The sequence below is a fragment of the Henckelia pumila genome, chromosome 4 (genome assembly GCF_033568475.1).
Source record: "Henckelia pumila isolate YLH828 chromosome 4, ASM3356847v2, whole genome shotgun sequence".
NCBI lineage: Eukaryota > Viridiplantae > Streptophyta > Magnoliopsida > Lamiales > Gesneriaceae > Henckelia > Henckelia pumila.
This window is the reverse complement of record NC_133123.1, coordinates 26556596-26573800: the sequence shown is the minus strand read 5'-3', so window position 1 is coordinate 26573800 and position 17205 is coordinate 26556596. Positions and strand designations below refer to the sequence as shown.

At 35.6% G+C, this 17205-nt stretch overlaps 2 protein-coding genes across 2 annotated transcripts; both read right to left on the bottom strand.

Moving 5' to 3' along the window:
- Window positions 1-729: 729 nt before the first annotated feature.
- On the bottom strand, window positions 730-1383 carry LOC140862517 (light-regulated protein 1, chloroplastic). The gene is made up of 3 exons (XM_073265546.1): window positions 1225-1383; window positions 992-1147; window positions 730-914 (listed from the first exon to the last, which is right to left on the bottom strand). The coding sequence occupies exons 1-3, from the start codon at window positions 1365-1367 to the stop codon at window positions 839-841; spliced, it is 375 nt and encodes a 124-aa protein (XP_073121647.1). The 5' UTR covers window positions 1368-1383; the 3' UTR covers window positions 730-838.
- A 147-nt stretch (window positions 1384-1530) lies between these two features.
- LOC140862516 (histone-lysine N-methyltransferase, H3 lysine-9 specific SUVH4) lies at window positions 1531-11877 on the bottom strand. Its single transcript, XM_073265545.1, has 14 exons — window positions 11466-11877; window positions 11305-11376; window positions 11148-11216; window positions 10742-10796; window positions 10328-10458; window positions 10038-10214; window positions 8068-8166; window positions 7878-7976; window positions 6146-6195; window positions 5968-6056; window positions 4643-4805; window positions 2634-2739; window positions 2142-2552; window positions 1531-2068 (listed from the first exon to the last, which is right to left on the bottom strand). Exons 1-14 carry the CDS (start codon window positions 11739-11741, stop codon window positions 1955-1957), a joined length of 1911 nt encoding a protein of 636 aa, XP_073121646.1. The 5' UTR covers window positions 11742-11877; the 3' UTR covers window positions 1531-1954.
- Window positions 11878-17205: the final 5328 nt, after the last annotated feature.

Sequence of the window (17205 nt, the reverse complement as noted above, 5' to 3'; positions counted from 1 at the left end):
TTTAATTATTTGATTTATGTTCAAATATGATTATAATTATAAAAATCACCGAAAGACTAAACTACCATGTCGAAATTAAAAAAACAAAACAAAACAAAAATGTATTATCTAAGGATAATTTTGAAAAAAAAAAAATAGTGTCTAATAGAGTGATTCTTTATATACAGTATAGATACATTGAATATTATTCCACGTTATACTCCAATAATCATAACAATACTTATTTATAAAATCTCATCAACTCAACTAAAAAGGACTCCATATGTAGATATTGTTCTTTCTTCGTCTTCGCCCGTTGCGTTAGGGGATTGAATTTAAAATCTTCCACCGAGTATCATGTTCATCAATGTGTTTATAATATGTTGATCTTTTAATTTTCAAATATCATGATAATATGTGATTAACTCATCGCTGATGTTACTACGTACTATCCAACCACAGCAAACAAACAAGTACAACCACCACCACCTCTTCTCAATTCATCAACCACCAATCATCTGTTTTACTGAACATGGATTAAATCTTACTCGTAACAAAAGTTTGTCTTGAACACGTCATAAGAGCCAGAGCAATTGGAATCAGTGCTGCTGGATTTTTCTGGGATTCATGGAATATAAAATTGGTTGTTTCGATTCAAAATCAACTTGATTATCGACCCAGGTAAGTGTGTGTGGATGGAGTGGTAGTTGAGTGAGAGATAAAAATGGACGAACCCGCAGATTCTTTGGGTGGTCTAACAAGAAACTTGTATATATTTACCCGTACAGCTAAAGAGAGAGGATACAAGAAAGAGCCATATGTATAAAAAGATGTACACCATCCAAAACTAGTAGATAAGTCAGCAGATGCCCATCTGGTAAGCAGGCTCGCAGAATTCTCCCCCAAGAACATCACAAGCCTCACCTAGCAGCACCCTGTAATCGTAAAAAATGCATCAGTACATGTATGTATACATAAACTTTAAATGGACGATAGACGTTAATCTTATTACGTCTTCGGATCAGTGGTGTAATCAAGATACTCCCTATCAACTGCCTCGCGACCAATATTATGCGGCGTTTTGGTTGCTTCCAGTTTGATTTCTGGATATACGTCCACAACACAGGTATCTCCACCAATTGTTTCGCAGGCTTCCGCAGGAAAGACCCTTCATATTATGCAAGAAAGATTTGAAGAGACAACAAACAAACAAACAAACAAACAAACAAAAGTTAATAATCTTACGAGATCGGAGAGCTGTAGTTGACCGCCAGAGCATTCAATGGTTTGATCGACGCAAAGAGTGTTGGCTTGGGGAAGTGATTGGGGGTTTGCATTCTAGGAACAGGGAAAGGTGACGATAGGGTTAAAGCTGCTGCTTGCTGCATTTTCGTTGCTTGAATGAACAGCTTAACTGGGTCTCCAATTTATAATCAAGAAGATATTTTTGGATAAGAAGAGAGTGGCTGTGTGAAACACAATACACATCACTCAATTGCCCCACCACTACTAGATATTTTATCTTCTATCTTGTTATCATCGAGCAATCCAAAAGCTATGGCGGCGACGTATTCTCTTTCTTAGTGACTAGATGTACGTATTCACACGAAATGAACTCTTGGGATGGAAGAGAATAAAATTGGAAAGGAAAATAACAATGAACAAAATGTGCACGATGGGAGAAAAATTGTAAACAAAAGTGTTTAAAAATTATATCAATTGAGGTTTCAAAAACAGGCAACATAATCTCTTGGGAGAAGGGTAATAGTGGGTAGTCACCATGTTGAAGAATGTTGTCGCACAACAGATCACCTAATTTCCCAATAGGTGCGATTAGTAATTAATTGATGGCGAGGTGCAAAGAAGTTTTAGCACAATAATTGCAATTCGAATGCCAGGAAAAAAATATCATCATTACAAAGTTACAAAAAAATAGGCAGTGGTTGAATAATAATGATAATGATAATAATATTGATTAATAGAGGCGCTTCCTGCAGTCTTGTGCGCCACAGAAGCATGGCATCTGCCTTATCTTCCCGTCCGGACCCATCACGCTATCAATTCCATACCCATAATCATAGGCAAGTTCCTGTTATCATATGGTACTGATATCATATCTGTCACATAATAACGGCAAGGAAAAGAAGAGACATTACAATCACCTTAAGCGGTGGTATATTGTCTGCAGCAATGAGCATGAGCCTCGCAAGTTTGATATCATGGTGACAGCTCAACACACACTGAATAAACAAATTGGGTTGGCAACTATGATTGATAAACCTAGCCACATTACCAGTCTTTCCGGCATCTATGCAGAATGGCACACTTTCTGATGCCTCTTCACCGAGCTTCTTCAGGTACCACGGCAAACACACATCCCTCAGTCGACTCTCTCTTCCATTCAGTCCAATCATCGTCTGCAAGCAATCTATGTCAATAACATAACTGTTGTCACCGGCAGGGTCTAAATCATCAGTTCTCCTCACGAGCCCAATATATTCACACACTGCAGACCCTGAAGGTATGTAGTCCCAACATCTCACACCCCACCCCTTCTTTGGGGTACGAAACACCTGTCAATGATTCATTACCACCATCATTCCTTCCATCTAGCAGAACATCATTATCATTACAAAATATACTGTTGTACGGACCTCCAGACGAAACTTAAGCCCATTCTGAGAGGTTTTGTTGACACACATGGGTCCGCAACCACAGTTTGGACCACATTCGAATACCACTGCCTTTGGTTCAACTAGTCTGGCAAATCAAATGAAATGACATGGTCAAACGTGCAAGTGTCGCCTTATAAAATATGCCTCTTTTATTAATAATACATGGTTGGTCCTTTCTGAGTTGCCAGATGCATAAATTTCATTGTTTGATATCATCAAAGTAAAAAATCACTGAAGCATCCAAGAAGTAGTTCATCAATAGGATTGATTGGTAGACTTGAGGAATTACTACTAGAATACAGTAAAAAACTGCATTTGTGGGATTGATATAAAAACAAATCAAAAGAGGCATTTTATTGAGGAACTATATCAGAAAATTCATAACTGTTTCACTTTTTCCAACTTTATCTGACGATAGACGTCAAACTTACTCAGTCCATACTCAGTAAGTGCCAAATAGTAAAAGAACTAAAAATAAAGTGAAAACCAATACAAACCCAAAACTGTAAAACCATAACAGATTATAAAACGTCCTACATGATTTCAAAAAAATCAAAAGATACTCACAATAGCAAATCAAAGTAAAGGAAAAACAAAATGAATTAGCTTTTCCTTCAATCAGGGTATAAGTATAACTGAACCTGACCTGACGGGAAAAGTACCGTTTTAGTCCTTAATACTTTCACATCAAAATGTTTTTGGTCCTTCAACATTTCAAAGCAACACTTTTAGTTCTTAAACTTTACAAAAACACTTTTAGTCCTTAAACTTTACAAATTGCAACACAATTAGTACTTAAAGTTTTTTTTATGGTTAATATATTTTTAGGGACTAATTTATTATATTTTTAAATTATAGGGACCTAAATAAATATTAAAAAACATGAAAAATAAAGATCATAAATAATCACATATCTACAACATAAACATTTTTTTTTGAGTAACATATTTATTCTTTTTTATAATGTCATTATATATAAATAAAATTTATTACGGTTTTTTTATTTAAACAAAAAATATCTACTTTAGAATCTGGAGTTTTTGAATAAAATTAATCGAATATGTTTTTAAAATTAAAATATCCTATAAATATTTTAATAAGCACATTTCTTAATGTGTTTTCTAATAATTTTTTTAAATAAAATTTATTCAATATCTTTGATACTAAATAACTGATTTGATATTCTTAATGTGTTTTCTAATAATTTTTTTAAATAAAATTTATTCAATATCATTGATACTAAATAACTGATTTGATATCAAATCTGATTAATTATTTACTATTTTTATGTTTATCTTTTCACAATATTTTATTATTAATTTTATTCATTTTTAATCCTTAAAATTTAATAATATCATAAATTAGTCCTCACAAATATATTTATTTAACTATAAAATAAATGACAAGGACTAATTTTGTTACAATTTTTAAAGTTTAAGGACTAAAAGTGTTGTGTTGAAATGTTTAGGGACCAAAAGTGTTTTGATATGAAAGTATGAGAACTAAAATGTATTTTTCCCGAACCTGACCGACACTGGATTCCCATGGTACCCCACATAGAAATCAAACAGAAGAGAGGGGGGGGGGGGGGGGGGGTTAAGATCTCAACTCAACAAATAACAGATCTAATCCACAAAATATCACACAAGGGGTACAATATTGCAGCATGGATCGACACTTCATTGTTATGAAAGGTCCATAGGTAAATGGGAGCATACCAACAGGGGCGGACCCAACAAACGGGGCAAGGAGAGGCAAAGATCAACAGGGGCGGGCCCAATAAAAAATAAATAAATAAATTCCGTGTGCAATTTTTCGAAGATCAAGTGTGACCCCTTGAATTCCATTAAATCAAGCCCGCTCTAAGAAAACATCAACAATCAGGCTTTTACTCCACTAAGTGGAATCTGCTAAAATATATATTAAACAGCAAACAAAATCTTCTGGAACTGAATTCTTAGAAAGAATATTTGGATTTAACTTGTTACCTTCCACCGTCACGGTGTACATATGGAAAATCCCCTCCGTTGAGTTTTGCACACGCACAGCTTCTAGGATCCATACAGGTTCCTCGACAATTGCATCCTATGGAAGCAATTGCTGGGAAGCTGATGTTTTTGGAAAATTTCATAGCTTTCGTATAGACAAAATCTAATTTTCCAAAAACAAAAAATAAGTGCTGAACTAAAGAGGGTGACATAAAATAGAGAGGATGTATTTTGTACAAATAGTTTAAAGTAAGAAAGAACTTGAAACAACTTAGATGCAATCCAATTCATAGATCATGCATGTATAACTACTATTACATTTTTAAGATTTAACACAAAAATTAGCTAGGCCACCGAGAGAAACCATAAATAACAAGTTCCATGATTCTGGTCCTAAGGATTAGCTACACTCAAATGGCAGGGGGTAAAAAAATCAATATAATTTTACATCTTACAAAGTTCGATCATAAATTCTTAGTCCACAAACAAAAAACCAAAGACCTAAAAATCTTGATATTCGCACTTAATTCTGAATATGATCACCATTCTTTACGATCATCTTTACTCTCTAACTACTCTTAACATGAAAACATGAAAATATGAAAAAATATGAACTGAAAAGTTGAACTTAAAAAGGTCGTGAAGAAAAAGAGATCAAAATGTTACACCTAATCCTAGAGAGCAACAAACATTCTCCATAACCAAGCTCACATGTGGATACACCACCATCAACCAGAAAACAAACAATCACTTGAGGATCAATTTGTTCACATGAACTATTATTTAATAGTATTGATATATAATATAAAATACATTGATTAAGATTTGATTCTCCAATAAGATGTTGAGGTTAATATATAGACTATAACGCGAGGAGAGAAACAATATTGAGTAGGAGTTACATGGTTTGGGGAGGACACCTATATTCTAAGACTGATACCCAAAGTAACAAAACCCTAACAAGCAAAACTCTTATAATCATCTTTTATGGTTGAATACAATCATCATCTTCTCATTCATGCCATAAAAATTCCTATTTATAAACACTATGGTGCAAAAATCTTTCGAAGTAAATAAAATAAAGTTATATCAAAAATTTTTCAAAACATTGAGACATTAAATTTGATTTATGAATATCAGATCTAACAATGTTTATTGGATAAGAAGTAAATAGAGGAACCCCACTGAAGAACTAGGTAAACTAGTGGTACAAACACAATTTGAAACTAGAAGTCTAGAACGTCAAATAATCTGCAAGAAACTTTACTCCATCCAACATTTGTCCACTTAAACAGCCAAATTTAACAGTTTATCTCAATTCTCACCCGGTGGTGAAATGGGAGGTTCATCTACCAAATTGGTAACTAGAATGGGAATATCCTCTAAGCCTTCGGTAATGTCATCACACACCAACCTTCACTTAGAAAAAAGTAACACATTACAAATAGGCATGAGAATACAAAAGATGGACAGTAAGAAATGGTAAGTTTACGAAAACTATACCCTCGTATTTCCGACAATGATTTCGGAATACGACCCCGAGTAAAATAGACCTGAAAAAACATGAGATATTGAGAATAATGATAACAAAGATGATCACATACAAATCTCACAAACTTAAGGGTATCTATTGCAATAAGACATACTAAAAGCTCACTACAACTCAGACAAACCAATACATATTGCCAAAGGTGTACAGGAATAAAACGAAAATATAATAATAATTACCAAAAGCACGAAAACCCAAAATAATTGCCAGAAGCACGAAAATTCAAAACTTAAAACCGCATGACTTGATGTTGGTTACTATACTACATGGTGAACAAAACCAAGCAAGCTTTTCCACTATCTACCATGATTTTCCCTTTGTGTGTACTTATGTGTGTTTATTGGATGTGTCCCTATTTATCATGATTAAGCATGATATGCATAATCTAAATGTAATTGAGGATTAATGGGAGATAGAGCACAATAAAGTTCATATGGCCGATTCCACTTAGAGGGATAAAGGTTGCATGTTGTTGATGTCGTATTGAATTAAACAGAATGGAGTTCAATCTGGACTCTGGTAATGTACCTTCTTATAAAAACAAAATTTCGAAAAAAAAAAAGGAAATGCTGGAAAATTTGTAGTAGTTTAAGTTGTTTAAACGGTACCCAAATCACAATGTTCATTGCAGTTTTGAAATGCATGCGTCAAATTCAACAGTTTCAATGTCTACAAAACCAAAACTACCCAAACAAAACCCATGCACACCCATAGGTATGGCCAGATCACTGTATGCCAGCCTGTGTTGCACGGATACGGGTACGGGTATCGTATCGGATACGACACGAATTCGGCGATACGGCAAATTTTGAAAATATAAGACACGATACGGCTAGGATACGATAATTATTAAAATATATATAAATATTATATATAAATTTAGTATTAAAAATAAAATTGTAGAGATAGAAAACCATATTTAATAATCTTTCCAGAAACTGGCTGAGCAGGAAAGAACAGAAACTGACTATTAATTATTTAATTTAGGGCTTTTAAGCCCAATTCATTTTTATTTATTTATTAATTAGTCCTCAGAAATTTAATTTTTTTCAATTTAACCAGTAAAAATTTTAATAATTTGCAATTTTGCCAAAAACGTATCCGGAAACATGTCCTTGCCGTATCCTAGCCGTGTCCATGCCGTATCCTAGCCGTGTCCAAAACGTATCCGACTGGTCAAACATAAAAAAGTCAACGACACGGATTTTGCCGTATCCAACACGCGTATCGGCGTGTCGTGTCCGTATCCGTGTCCGATACTTCGGAAAAAAAAAATTTGCAGTATCCGTGCTACACAGATGCCAGCATACCTTTACACCTCCTTAGAGGTTCTCAACTCGATTATCATCTCAAAGATTTAGAAATTCATGTTCTAAGTGAAATTAAAGTTAAAACTCCAAACAAAACCCATGCACACCCATAGGTATGGCCAGATCACTGTATGCCAGCATACCATTACACCTTAGAGGTTCTCAACTCAATTATCATCTCAAACATTTAGAAATTCATGTTCTAAGTGAAATTAAATTTAAAACTTTCAAAGTCACTAGAGAAGTCTGACAACTAATCTAATTTTCTCATTTTTCAAATCAAATTATTGTTTGCATAAATACAGAACATACAACCACACATAAATATAGGTAGCTTCTCAACTTTCTATAATGTACAAGCAAGTCTAAAAGATACCTGATTTGTTGTCAAAGGTGGTTGTCCATCAAGCCGCTTCAATCGAAATTTATAGACAGTGAATCCAGAAACACCCTTTTCAGCCCAATAATCATTAACCTAAATTAAGAGAACACGCATCAGAAGCTTATTAGAGTATGCGATGAAAGAGAAAAGTAAAGTAAACAATCGAATCCAGGAATATAATCACCATATACAAGCCATCGTATGTATAAACCTTCCCTACGTAGCTGTTGGTACATTTATGTCCTCGAACCACTCTAACGGGCAAGTTGTTATGCATACAGTTCTGCAGAAGACAATGATTGGAAATTGGCATTTGGTAATTTCACAAATTCCAGTTAAACATACAAAAATCGAGTCTTCCCAAAGTTATTTACTCAGATCAAGATATTGCAAACAAAATATGAGTTAGGCATAAGCCCAAACCCAAAAATCCAGCCTTCTAGCAGCGGACTCCCGTCAAGATTACTAACCACTCCATTATTTGCTGAACAATGTGGACATAACATTGCGCCATTGCCCACACCTTGAGTAGTCAAGGCCCATTCCGGACAACTTTTATTCATCATTCGACGGACACATCTTAATCCAACATGTAATATAAACATGTGCCACATTATGACACCAACCTGGTTGTAGCTATTTTTGGGGTCACTCATTCCGTTGTGTCAACCCTCAACAAATGCTACAGAGTTAGGACATAAACCCAACCCAAGAAAAGAGCCCAAATCTAAAAGACTGGGCCTTCTAGATAGGATAGTCTCAAGCTAAATAGTCACCACAACATTTTATTGTGGGGCTGAAGTGGGACGCATTACTATGCCAAACCAAAGTAATAGCACGAAGCAAGTTGCATCTATCTCAGAGACTACTATATTTAGCTTTCTGAAGACGTTTAGTAGCCAGATTTATAAATAATTCATGGACTACACAAGTTAATTGATCACCAATCAGTACACAACGAATAAACAGATTGAACTGAACCACTTACATAGGAAAACAAACTCATTTGTAGGGGGTGTATATGAGTTTAAAAGTCAACAGGTATTCAATCTAAACATTATAAACCCTGTGGAAATTTATTGGTATCCAAAATAAACTTTCATGGAGTGTTAAAAAGTCATGTGGTAGTCAAATTCGACTTTTAAAAACTCTACATAAGTTTAAAAGTATTTAATTTTTCTATGGACGTGTAATGACTCCATGAAAGTACAAAGTCATTAATGTACACACATAAAAGCATAGATTAGAATAATGCAATGTTCAAAATTATCTTTGGTTGAACCCAAAGACTTGTATGAAATTCTAATTAATTTATCTCCCTCTCCTCTCTCCTTCAAATTATGCCTCAACACATATCTCTCTTCCTCTCTTCAAATGACATTCTATATACAAATCTTTCTTTTCCTCTTCATTTTTTGCTGATTTGTAGAAACATTTTCTAAATTGCTGGTTGACTAACTTTTACAATTTAAATTGAAAGCAAAATTTGAAAAACCATTGATTTCGAATTTTTTGAATTTTTGGTAGTTGGAATTTTTGAAATAGATTTTATTACTTTATCTATTTATACCATTAATTGAAGCATTAAATATAATAAAGATATCCCAAAAACCTACAGCATCGTATAATTTTTAAACAATTGAACACTACACCACAAAAATGATTTAATAATAATACTAATAATAATAACCAACACGGCTACAGATTTTTTTAAAAAAATTTAATATTTCATGATTTCATCATATAAATTGATAAAAAGAACTTGTTAAAATATATTGAATATTATTCTCTTTATTTTATAACTTCTAATATTGAAATTCTATTGGGTCTAATTAAGCAATCAACAATGCTAAAAATTCAACTCTACCCAGAATGATATAATAATGTTCTACTTCTAGTGAACATCAATATCATTAAACATGCCAAATGGTAGTCTTGAGCACCATTACACTATAAACAATGCTAAAATTTCATGTCTACCAAAAATGAAAAATGAGATCATAATGATTAAATAACAGTAGTCTGAAAGTGTACAAAAGGTAAGTGCTTTGTTTCCAACATCTAAAGGAGGAAAGAAAACAAAAATTTTAGTTGGAATATGATTCGTGAAAACAAACATAGCATTTCGTAAAACATGAGGACATAAATACTTGCCTTGAGTCCCGAATTCCCTCGTTTCATTTCCTGGTCCCTGATTTGACGCTTATCACCGAGCAAATTGTTTCCCCCCTGACCGGTATACACAATTTCCTCACAATTGTCTAAATCATCCTCATACTGGCCAGACAAGACTATGGACACAGTAATTGGAAAATTATTACCGGTCAAACCCTGTAAAAACCAAATGGAAAGAAAATGAAAAGAGAACCATAAAATCTTCACTTGCTAATAATGTAAAGAATACACAAGGATATATGTGAAACTAAATTAGATATATAATTTACCAAGTCTTTTCCTGATTTGCAAGCTGCACCACCAGTTCGACCAATATAGTCAATTCCATTCAGCCAATGTTGGTGAAATCCCACCACAACCATTTCCGCACGTGAAAAAAATTGATGTCCGACATCAATACCTACACCATCATGAATGGATAAAAAATCCCAAGGAGCTGAGAACAAATTCGAAAGACCATCCCAAGAAAATAAGTTGATTCGATTATACTGCATTAGTCATTAACAAGTAATCTTTTAAAGGACCAAGTACACATTAAACGGATTTCAAAATTCTAAGTCACATATATATGAGTAACTAATCTAGACACGTTGAAATTTCCATTACGAGATTTCGCTGATTGTTTAGAGCTAGTTAGAGTTAGAAATTAGTAGGATACAAGCCCACAATTTAAAGTTACTAACCTGGAATTGGACCAACTCTCTTCTCGGTGTTTAAAGTGGCATGGATCCTCATCATCTGATAATTCAATAGCCATGGTTTTTTAATAGAGCATAAAGAGGAAGCATATGAGAGAACAGCAAAGCAGAAAACTATGACTCAAAACAATTCCATACAAGTCAGGGTGAGAGTACTAGACAAGGATTATCTATAACATGTAGCTACACATAACACCTTTCACTTTCATTTTCTAGAGTGACTAGAGACTATTTTTTATGATGTTGATGTGGTTATGCATTTTACATATAACAGTTGTTCATAACGATTAGAACAATTAACCTCCCCCTTCATAGATTGTTTCATTCGCTACACACGGAACAGGGGTGCTATCGCATCCAATTCAGGATATGAAAATTACAAATGACATGCCTCGGAAATGGCCTTTAAATCAGGACGCTTGGCAGGTTTTTTAGAGTAGTCTTCAGCAATATTCTCTGCCTGTACATGTTTAGCATCATAAGTTAAAAAATTCATTCATTAAGCAGTTAATTAAATATTCAAGATATATATTATTTTATATATAAACCTTGGATTGCGAAACTCTTTTTGCGCTTCCCTTCTCCTCAGCTTCTTGCCTCGCACACCTCTTCTCTTCTTCCTATAATTTGAATGTAAATACGAGAAAATACAAGAATCTCATAGCAGAATGAGTGAGAGTTTGAGGTAGTGTAATAAGAAGTGATTTGCCTGGATGCATTGCAAGTAGAGTTTATTGAAAGTCCGCAGAGTTTCGGTGACCATCGAGTAGGCGCTCTTTTCGACAGCGGTGGAGTCGGCGATGACATTGAGAACCACATCGGCAGGGTCTGGCATTTCGACCTTTCTTTTCTTAGGGATCTTGCTCATTTTGTTCGGTGGAGATTCCACCTTTTCAACGACTCGCGCAATGGTTTTTCTCAAAGGATACCTTCTGGAACTGGCAGAGGCTGGGTCGGAAAGTTCATCGTTGCAGAGGAGCACCATGGGGGCGGAGCGGAGCGGAGCGGAGCGGAGGGAACCGGAGAGTCGTTTGAAATTTCTGAAGCTTCTAGATTTGTCACTCTCTCTCCCACTCTGTTGTATTGTTATATAAATATAAATAAATAAATGCTTTGCTATCTTTCCATCAACAAATAAATGAATGCTTTGCCTTCCCTTCTTTCTCGGGAGTGATTATCTATTCCTCTTACAAATACAAACATAAATCTTGACCTAATTTTTCGTAATAACAATATTATTTTGTCACAAATCGTATTGTCTCCCAAAAATATATTTTTTATTATTTAATAAAAGGATAGCCAAATAATTTTCCTTAAATTTAACACATATTTTCTTTAATTTATATCTCAAATGACTAATATGTCCCCATTTTTCTTTAATAGCATTATCTTATTTTATATTTATCTTATTTTTCAAATTACGTTATCCGTTTTTATTAAATTATTCAAATACATTTTTACAAATTCTCTTTATTTTTTAACAACTCACATGTTTTTTTCTTTATTATAATTTTTTACGTTTTTTCTCAGATAATTAAATTGTCGAGCACGTGAAAATTAGGTGTCATTGTTGCTCAATTTTTATTTTTATTTTTTTACGAAAGTCATTGTTGCTCAATTATTGATGAATGAGATGTTATTTTGAATTTATTCGGTTAAATTTCCTTAAAATCAAGTAAAAACAAATGTCGATCAAATACCAAAAATAATAATAATAATTTACATATCAAAATCACGGCCATACTTTAAATATGAGTCAATTATGAATAAATCCCCAAACTCAAACCTTTCTTTCTCCCAACTCCCTCTCTTAAAGATTCTTTCTTTGCACTCCCTAAGGACCACAAAACTTGATTATTTTAATATTTAATTTTTGTACTCAATATGGGTTATTTTGTGCTTAAATCTGAAGGTTTTATACTTATATCTAAAGATCTATGTGCTTATATCTCATGTTTTAATGCTTATTTTGGAACAAAAAATTATGTGCAAAAAATGGTATCAGAGCTTTAGGTTAAATATTCAGACTTAATATTATTCGTTAACTCATACTTTTCTTTGTTGAGGAGAAGATTTTTTTACAAAATATGACTTCAAACGAAGATTTGAATCAAGAGGATTTTATTTATATGAAATCCTATAAACAAGTTAATCTGTTCACAATAGATTACTTACGACAGAAAGATGATTTCTAACTCTCAATTTTTAGAAATTACCCCAGATTCTTCTAAACTCTCCGGAGATCTTAGAGAAATTCAAAAGACGGTACAATATTACAGCAATCAGCTGTATGAAATACCTCGGCAGATTGAAGGAATCCTTAAGAAACAAGAAGAAATTCTTGTAACCCTAAAGGATCTTCAAACTAAAATCACAAATCTAGAACAAACTTCAGGTTCTAGAAAAGGAAATACAGGAGGAAGGTTACCACTCTCGTTTGGTACCGAACCGTTGTTACATCAGAAAGGTAAAACCAAAATGGTTCAAAAACCTTTAACTAATGATGAAAGGATGATTAATCTTATAAAAGCAGTATCAGAGAAAAACACTAGCTGATGACTACATTAGAGAGATTAAATCTCGAGGATCTACAAGATCTCGCGGATTCTTTTGCGAATCTCAAAGTAGTAGATCTAAAAATGAACTCCCCTGAGGGTGAACAACCCATAGGGAATCCCCCAAGATATGCGGTTAAAACAGAAGAACCACATAGTGAGTTTCAGGTTGGAAAAAATTCACATCCAGCAGGAACCAGATCAAGAAGGAGTAAAATCTCACTCCATCAAACTCCTTACGGAAAAACTGTTTTAGATCCAATACATCCTTACGGGGTTATGTTAAACTTTGATGTTTTGGACTTCAAAAATAGAGAAGATCTTATAGATGATTGGACGTCAGCTATGAGAATTGCAGCAGGGACATTAGATCTCAATAAAGAAGGATTCATTAAACTTCTAGAAATGAGTCTAATGGGATCTGTCAAGATTGCTTGGGATATGACTATGCCAGATACGAAGAAATCAATCTTAGCAGGAGAATCCCTCAGCGAAATTGGAGAAAAAATGGCCACCCTATTTAAAGCACAATTCATAGGGGTAGACTATTTCAACAATCAAGATACAGAGAAAAAGAGAAGATATACTCAAGCTCTGTATAGCCTCGAGTTACATGATATCTGTTTAGTTGATGAATACATTATGTTATTCACTAAATACAGATGGAATTCAGGAGTCAAGGAAAATGTAGCTATTCAGCTATTTTTCGCAAAAATGCCAAGTCCCTGGAGAGAAATGCTGATTAAAGAATACGTTTCAGGTCATCTTGACACTTTGGCAAGACGCGCGTCCTTTTTGAAAGGAAAATTGGCAGAATGGTGTCATATGGCAGCATTACATAAGAACTACAAGAAAATAAGGGGTATAAATAAACGTACACCTTTATGTTGTAAAGATAATGATCTTCCAACGATCATTGGAAACAGATCACAGGGATTTAAAAGGAAGAAATTTAGAAGTAATCCCTACAATAAAAGAATGAGAAGTTCTTGAAAACCAAGAACATTTTGGGTCCAAACAAAAGGCCAGATCTTATAGGTCAGGAAGAAGAAGTGGACCTACAAGAACATCCCCAGTAACAAGCTCATCACAAAGCAGGGGAAGAACACTGTAGTAACCCAGATACTATTTTAAGATAATAATATGTTAAACATGATTAAGGGTTGGTATTTAATCAATTTCGGAGTGTTATTGGACTTCAGAAGTAAAATTTGGGCTTTTTAATTTTGGGCCGGATAGTAAGCTCCGATCCTGGATAGTAAGCTCCGATCGAAACGGAAGCTCCGATCCTGGAACGGAAGTTCCGATCCCCAGCTGCCAGAAATGATCGATGACTCAGTCGCGAGTTTTGACAAGTGTCGATCATAGAGCAGATCGGAAGCTCCGATTGTAGATCGGAAGTTCCGATCCTGGCGTGGCAGACATGCACGCAATGAGCTGGATCGGAAGCTCCGATCCCGAAATCGGAAGTTCCGATCCTGGCCGATAAATTTGCCTATAAATAGGGCTTCTCAGATTCATTTCTGAATTACGAATTCCCGAGTTTCCTTCTTCAGTTATATAGTGTGAGATATACACTTGAGGGCCCTATTGGTTATACTAGAGGTTCTGGAATAACCAAGGTGTGGTTATAGTCATCCGGGACTAGCGACTCCAAAGGGCTAACTACGGACGAAGGTATGGTTCGGGAATCTATTTAAGTTTTGGGAGTACTTATTAGCTTAGTTAAGGCTTATAGAATTTATGTAGTGATACGGTGAACTTTTGAATATAGGCTTGGAACCTAGGATCCTATTATACTTGAACTAGCCTAGAGGTACGTACACATTGACTGAGATTGCCAGCGAGTATACATGTTTATATGTTGCATTTATTTGGCATTACTATATGGCATGATGTATGATTTACCATTTTCTATACTCATATGTCATGTGCATATACACGTTGAGCCTATTCCTTGTTATACCTGATTATAGAGCCGCTCATCTCTATACTCGATAGTCTGTCACTGAGGGTACCGCGACGGCGGGGGCATTTATGTCTGTCTACTCTGGTGTACTAGACGAGTGTGGTTGCACCCAGAGGTTGATCCGTGCGGTGGCAGCACTCATATGGTGCCGGTTCTGAGCATGACTTTTCAGATGATCTTTTACCAGACATCATGTTGCATGCATTATATACATATGTTTACTCATGTCTATGTACTGAGCGTAGCGCTCACGTCCTAGTTGTTATCTTGGACACCCTATTCCATGGGGCAGGTCGCAGGATGGACGGAGCTGGTAGTTCAAGGCAGGACTAGAGAGCAGGAGCCTTGAAGATTTTATTATACAGCAGGATTCGATATAGCTGTATAATGTTTACTGTTTAAGATTTCGATTTGGTTGTATCACTACAGATTTAAGTCTGGATTATGTTACTAAGCTGATATGTATATTATGGTTTTGTTTCCGCATGTCTTACTCTGTTAAGTTATTTTGCTGTATTAAGTTTAATGCATGCTATTAGTTGCCAGTTAGCTATTAGTTGCCAGTTAGTAGGTGATACCATGTAGGGTCACTACATTTTTGGTATCAGAGCATGCATAGATTTTGGGATTGGTACTTGGGATTTAGTTTAGTCTTGAGTAATTCTTGCGCATTTGGGATTTTAATGTGCAATTCTTTTCAGGATATGGCTGACGAGAGTCATGGTAGTGTTGGCCAGGGAGGTGGTCATCATCATCGTCACCATCATCATCAGGATGATCAACATCGTCCTCATGAGGGTCGACGTCGCTATACTATTAATAAGTTTATGCAGGTAGGACCGAAACCCTTAGTGGGAGGCGAGAATCCTGAACAAGCTAGAAGCTGGATGTCTAAACTTGAGAGCACGTTCCGAGCTTTCGAGTGTACTGAGGAGCAGAAACTGGAAGTTCTAGAATTCGTTCTAGAGGATAGAGCACGTTTTTGGTGGGATGCCAAGGTTGCTCAGGCACGTACTGAGAGAGGACATGTGACTTGGGGGGATTTTTGTCGGGAGTTTCAGAAATTATATTTCCTCCGGCTGTTCGCCAAGCACGATCTATGGAGTTGCTTACTTTGAGGCAAGGATCAATGACTATTGATCAGTATCAACAGCGATTTCTTGATCTGCTACCTTTCAGTCCCCATATTAATGCGAGTGATGCGTCGAAGTATGATATCTTTCTGCAAGGCCTGAACCAAGATATCTACTCTCAGGTTGTCGTCTGTGATGACCCGGTGTCTTATAAGACTTTGGTGAACCGTTGCCGTCTTGTGGAGACCAGCAACAGGCGTGGACAGTTGATGATGCCAGCACAGCCTAGTGGATTTGTTGAGCCTCGAGCTCAATCTGTTGTGCCATCTGTACCTACGTCTTCTTCTACTCCTACTACTTCGTCTGGTTCTCGTGGTTCACGAGGTACATTCCGCTTTGGGAAGAAGAAGAAGAAGGAGGAGTTTTGTAGCCATTGTGGTGGGAAGCATCCTGCAGCTTCATGTCGGAGAGCTACTGGGGCGTGTTATATTTGTGGTCAGTAGGGACATCTGCGGAGAGATTGTCCTCATCGTATGGGTTCTGCTAGTGGATCGGGATCCCAGGTTGGATCTCAGGCTTCTACTTTTCCACGTCAGCATCCAGCACCACAGAGTTCTTCTGGTTTTCGTCCCCAGACTCAAGGGCAGGTGTTTGATCTGTCTCAGGAGCAGGCTACTGAGGGAAGCGATCGCATGTTGGCAGGTAACTTCTTGTTATGTGGTATTCCTGCACTTGTATTAATTGATACTGGAGCATCGCATTCCTTTATTTCTAGTCGCTTCGTTAAGAGACATAGATTACCTTACGTATCATTAGATATGGATTTAGTTGTATCTACTCCGTTGGAGCAGG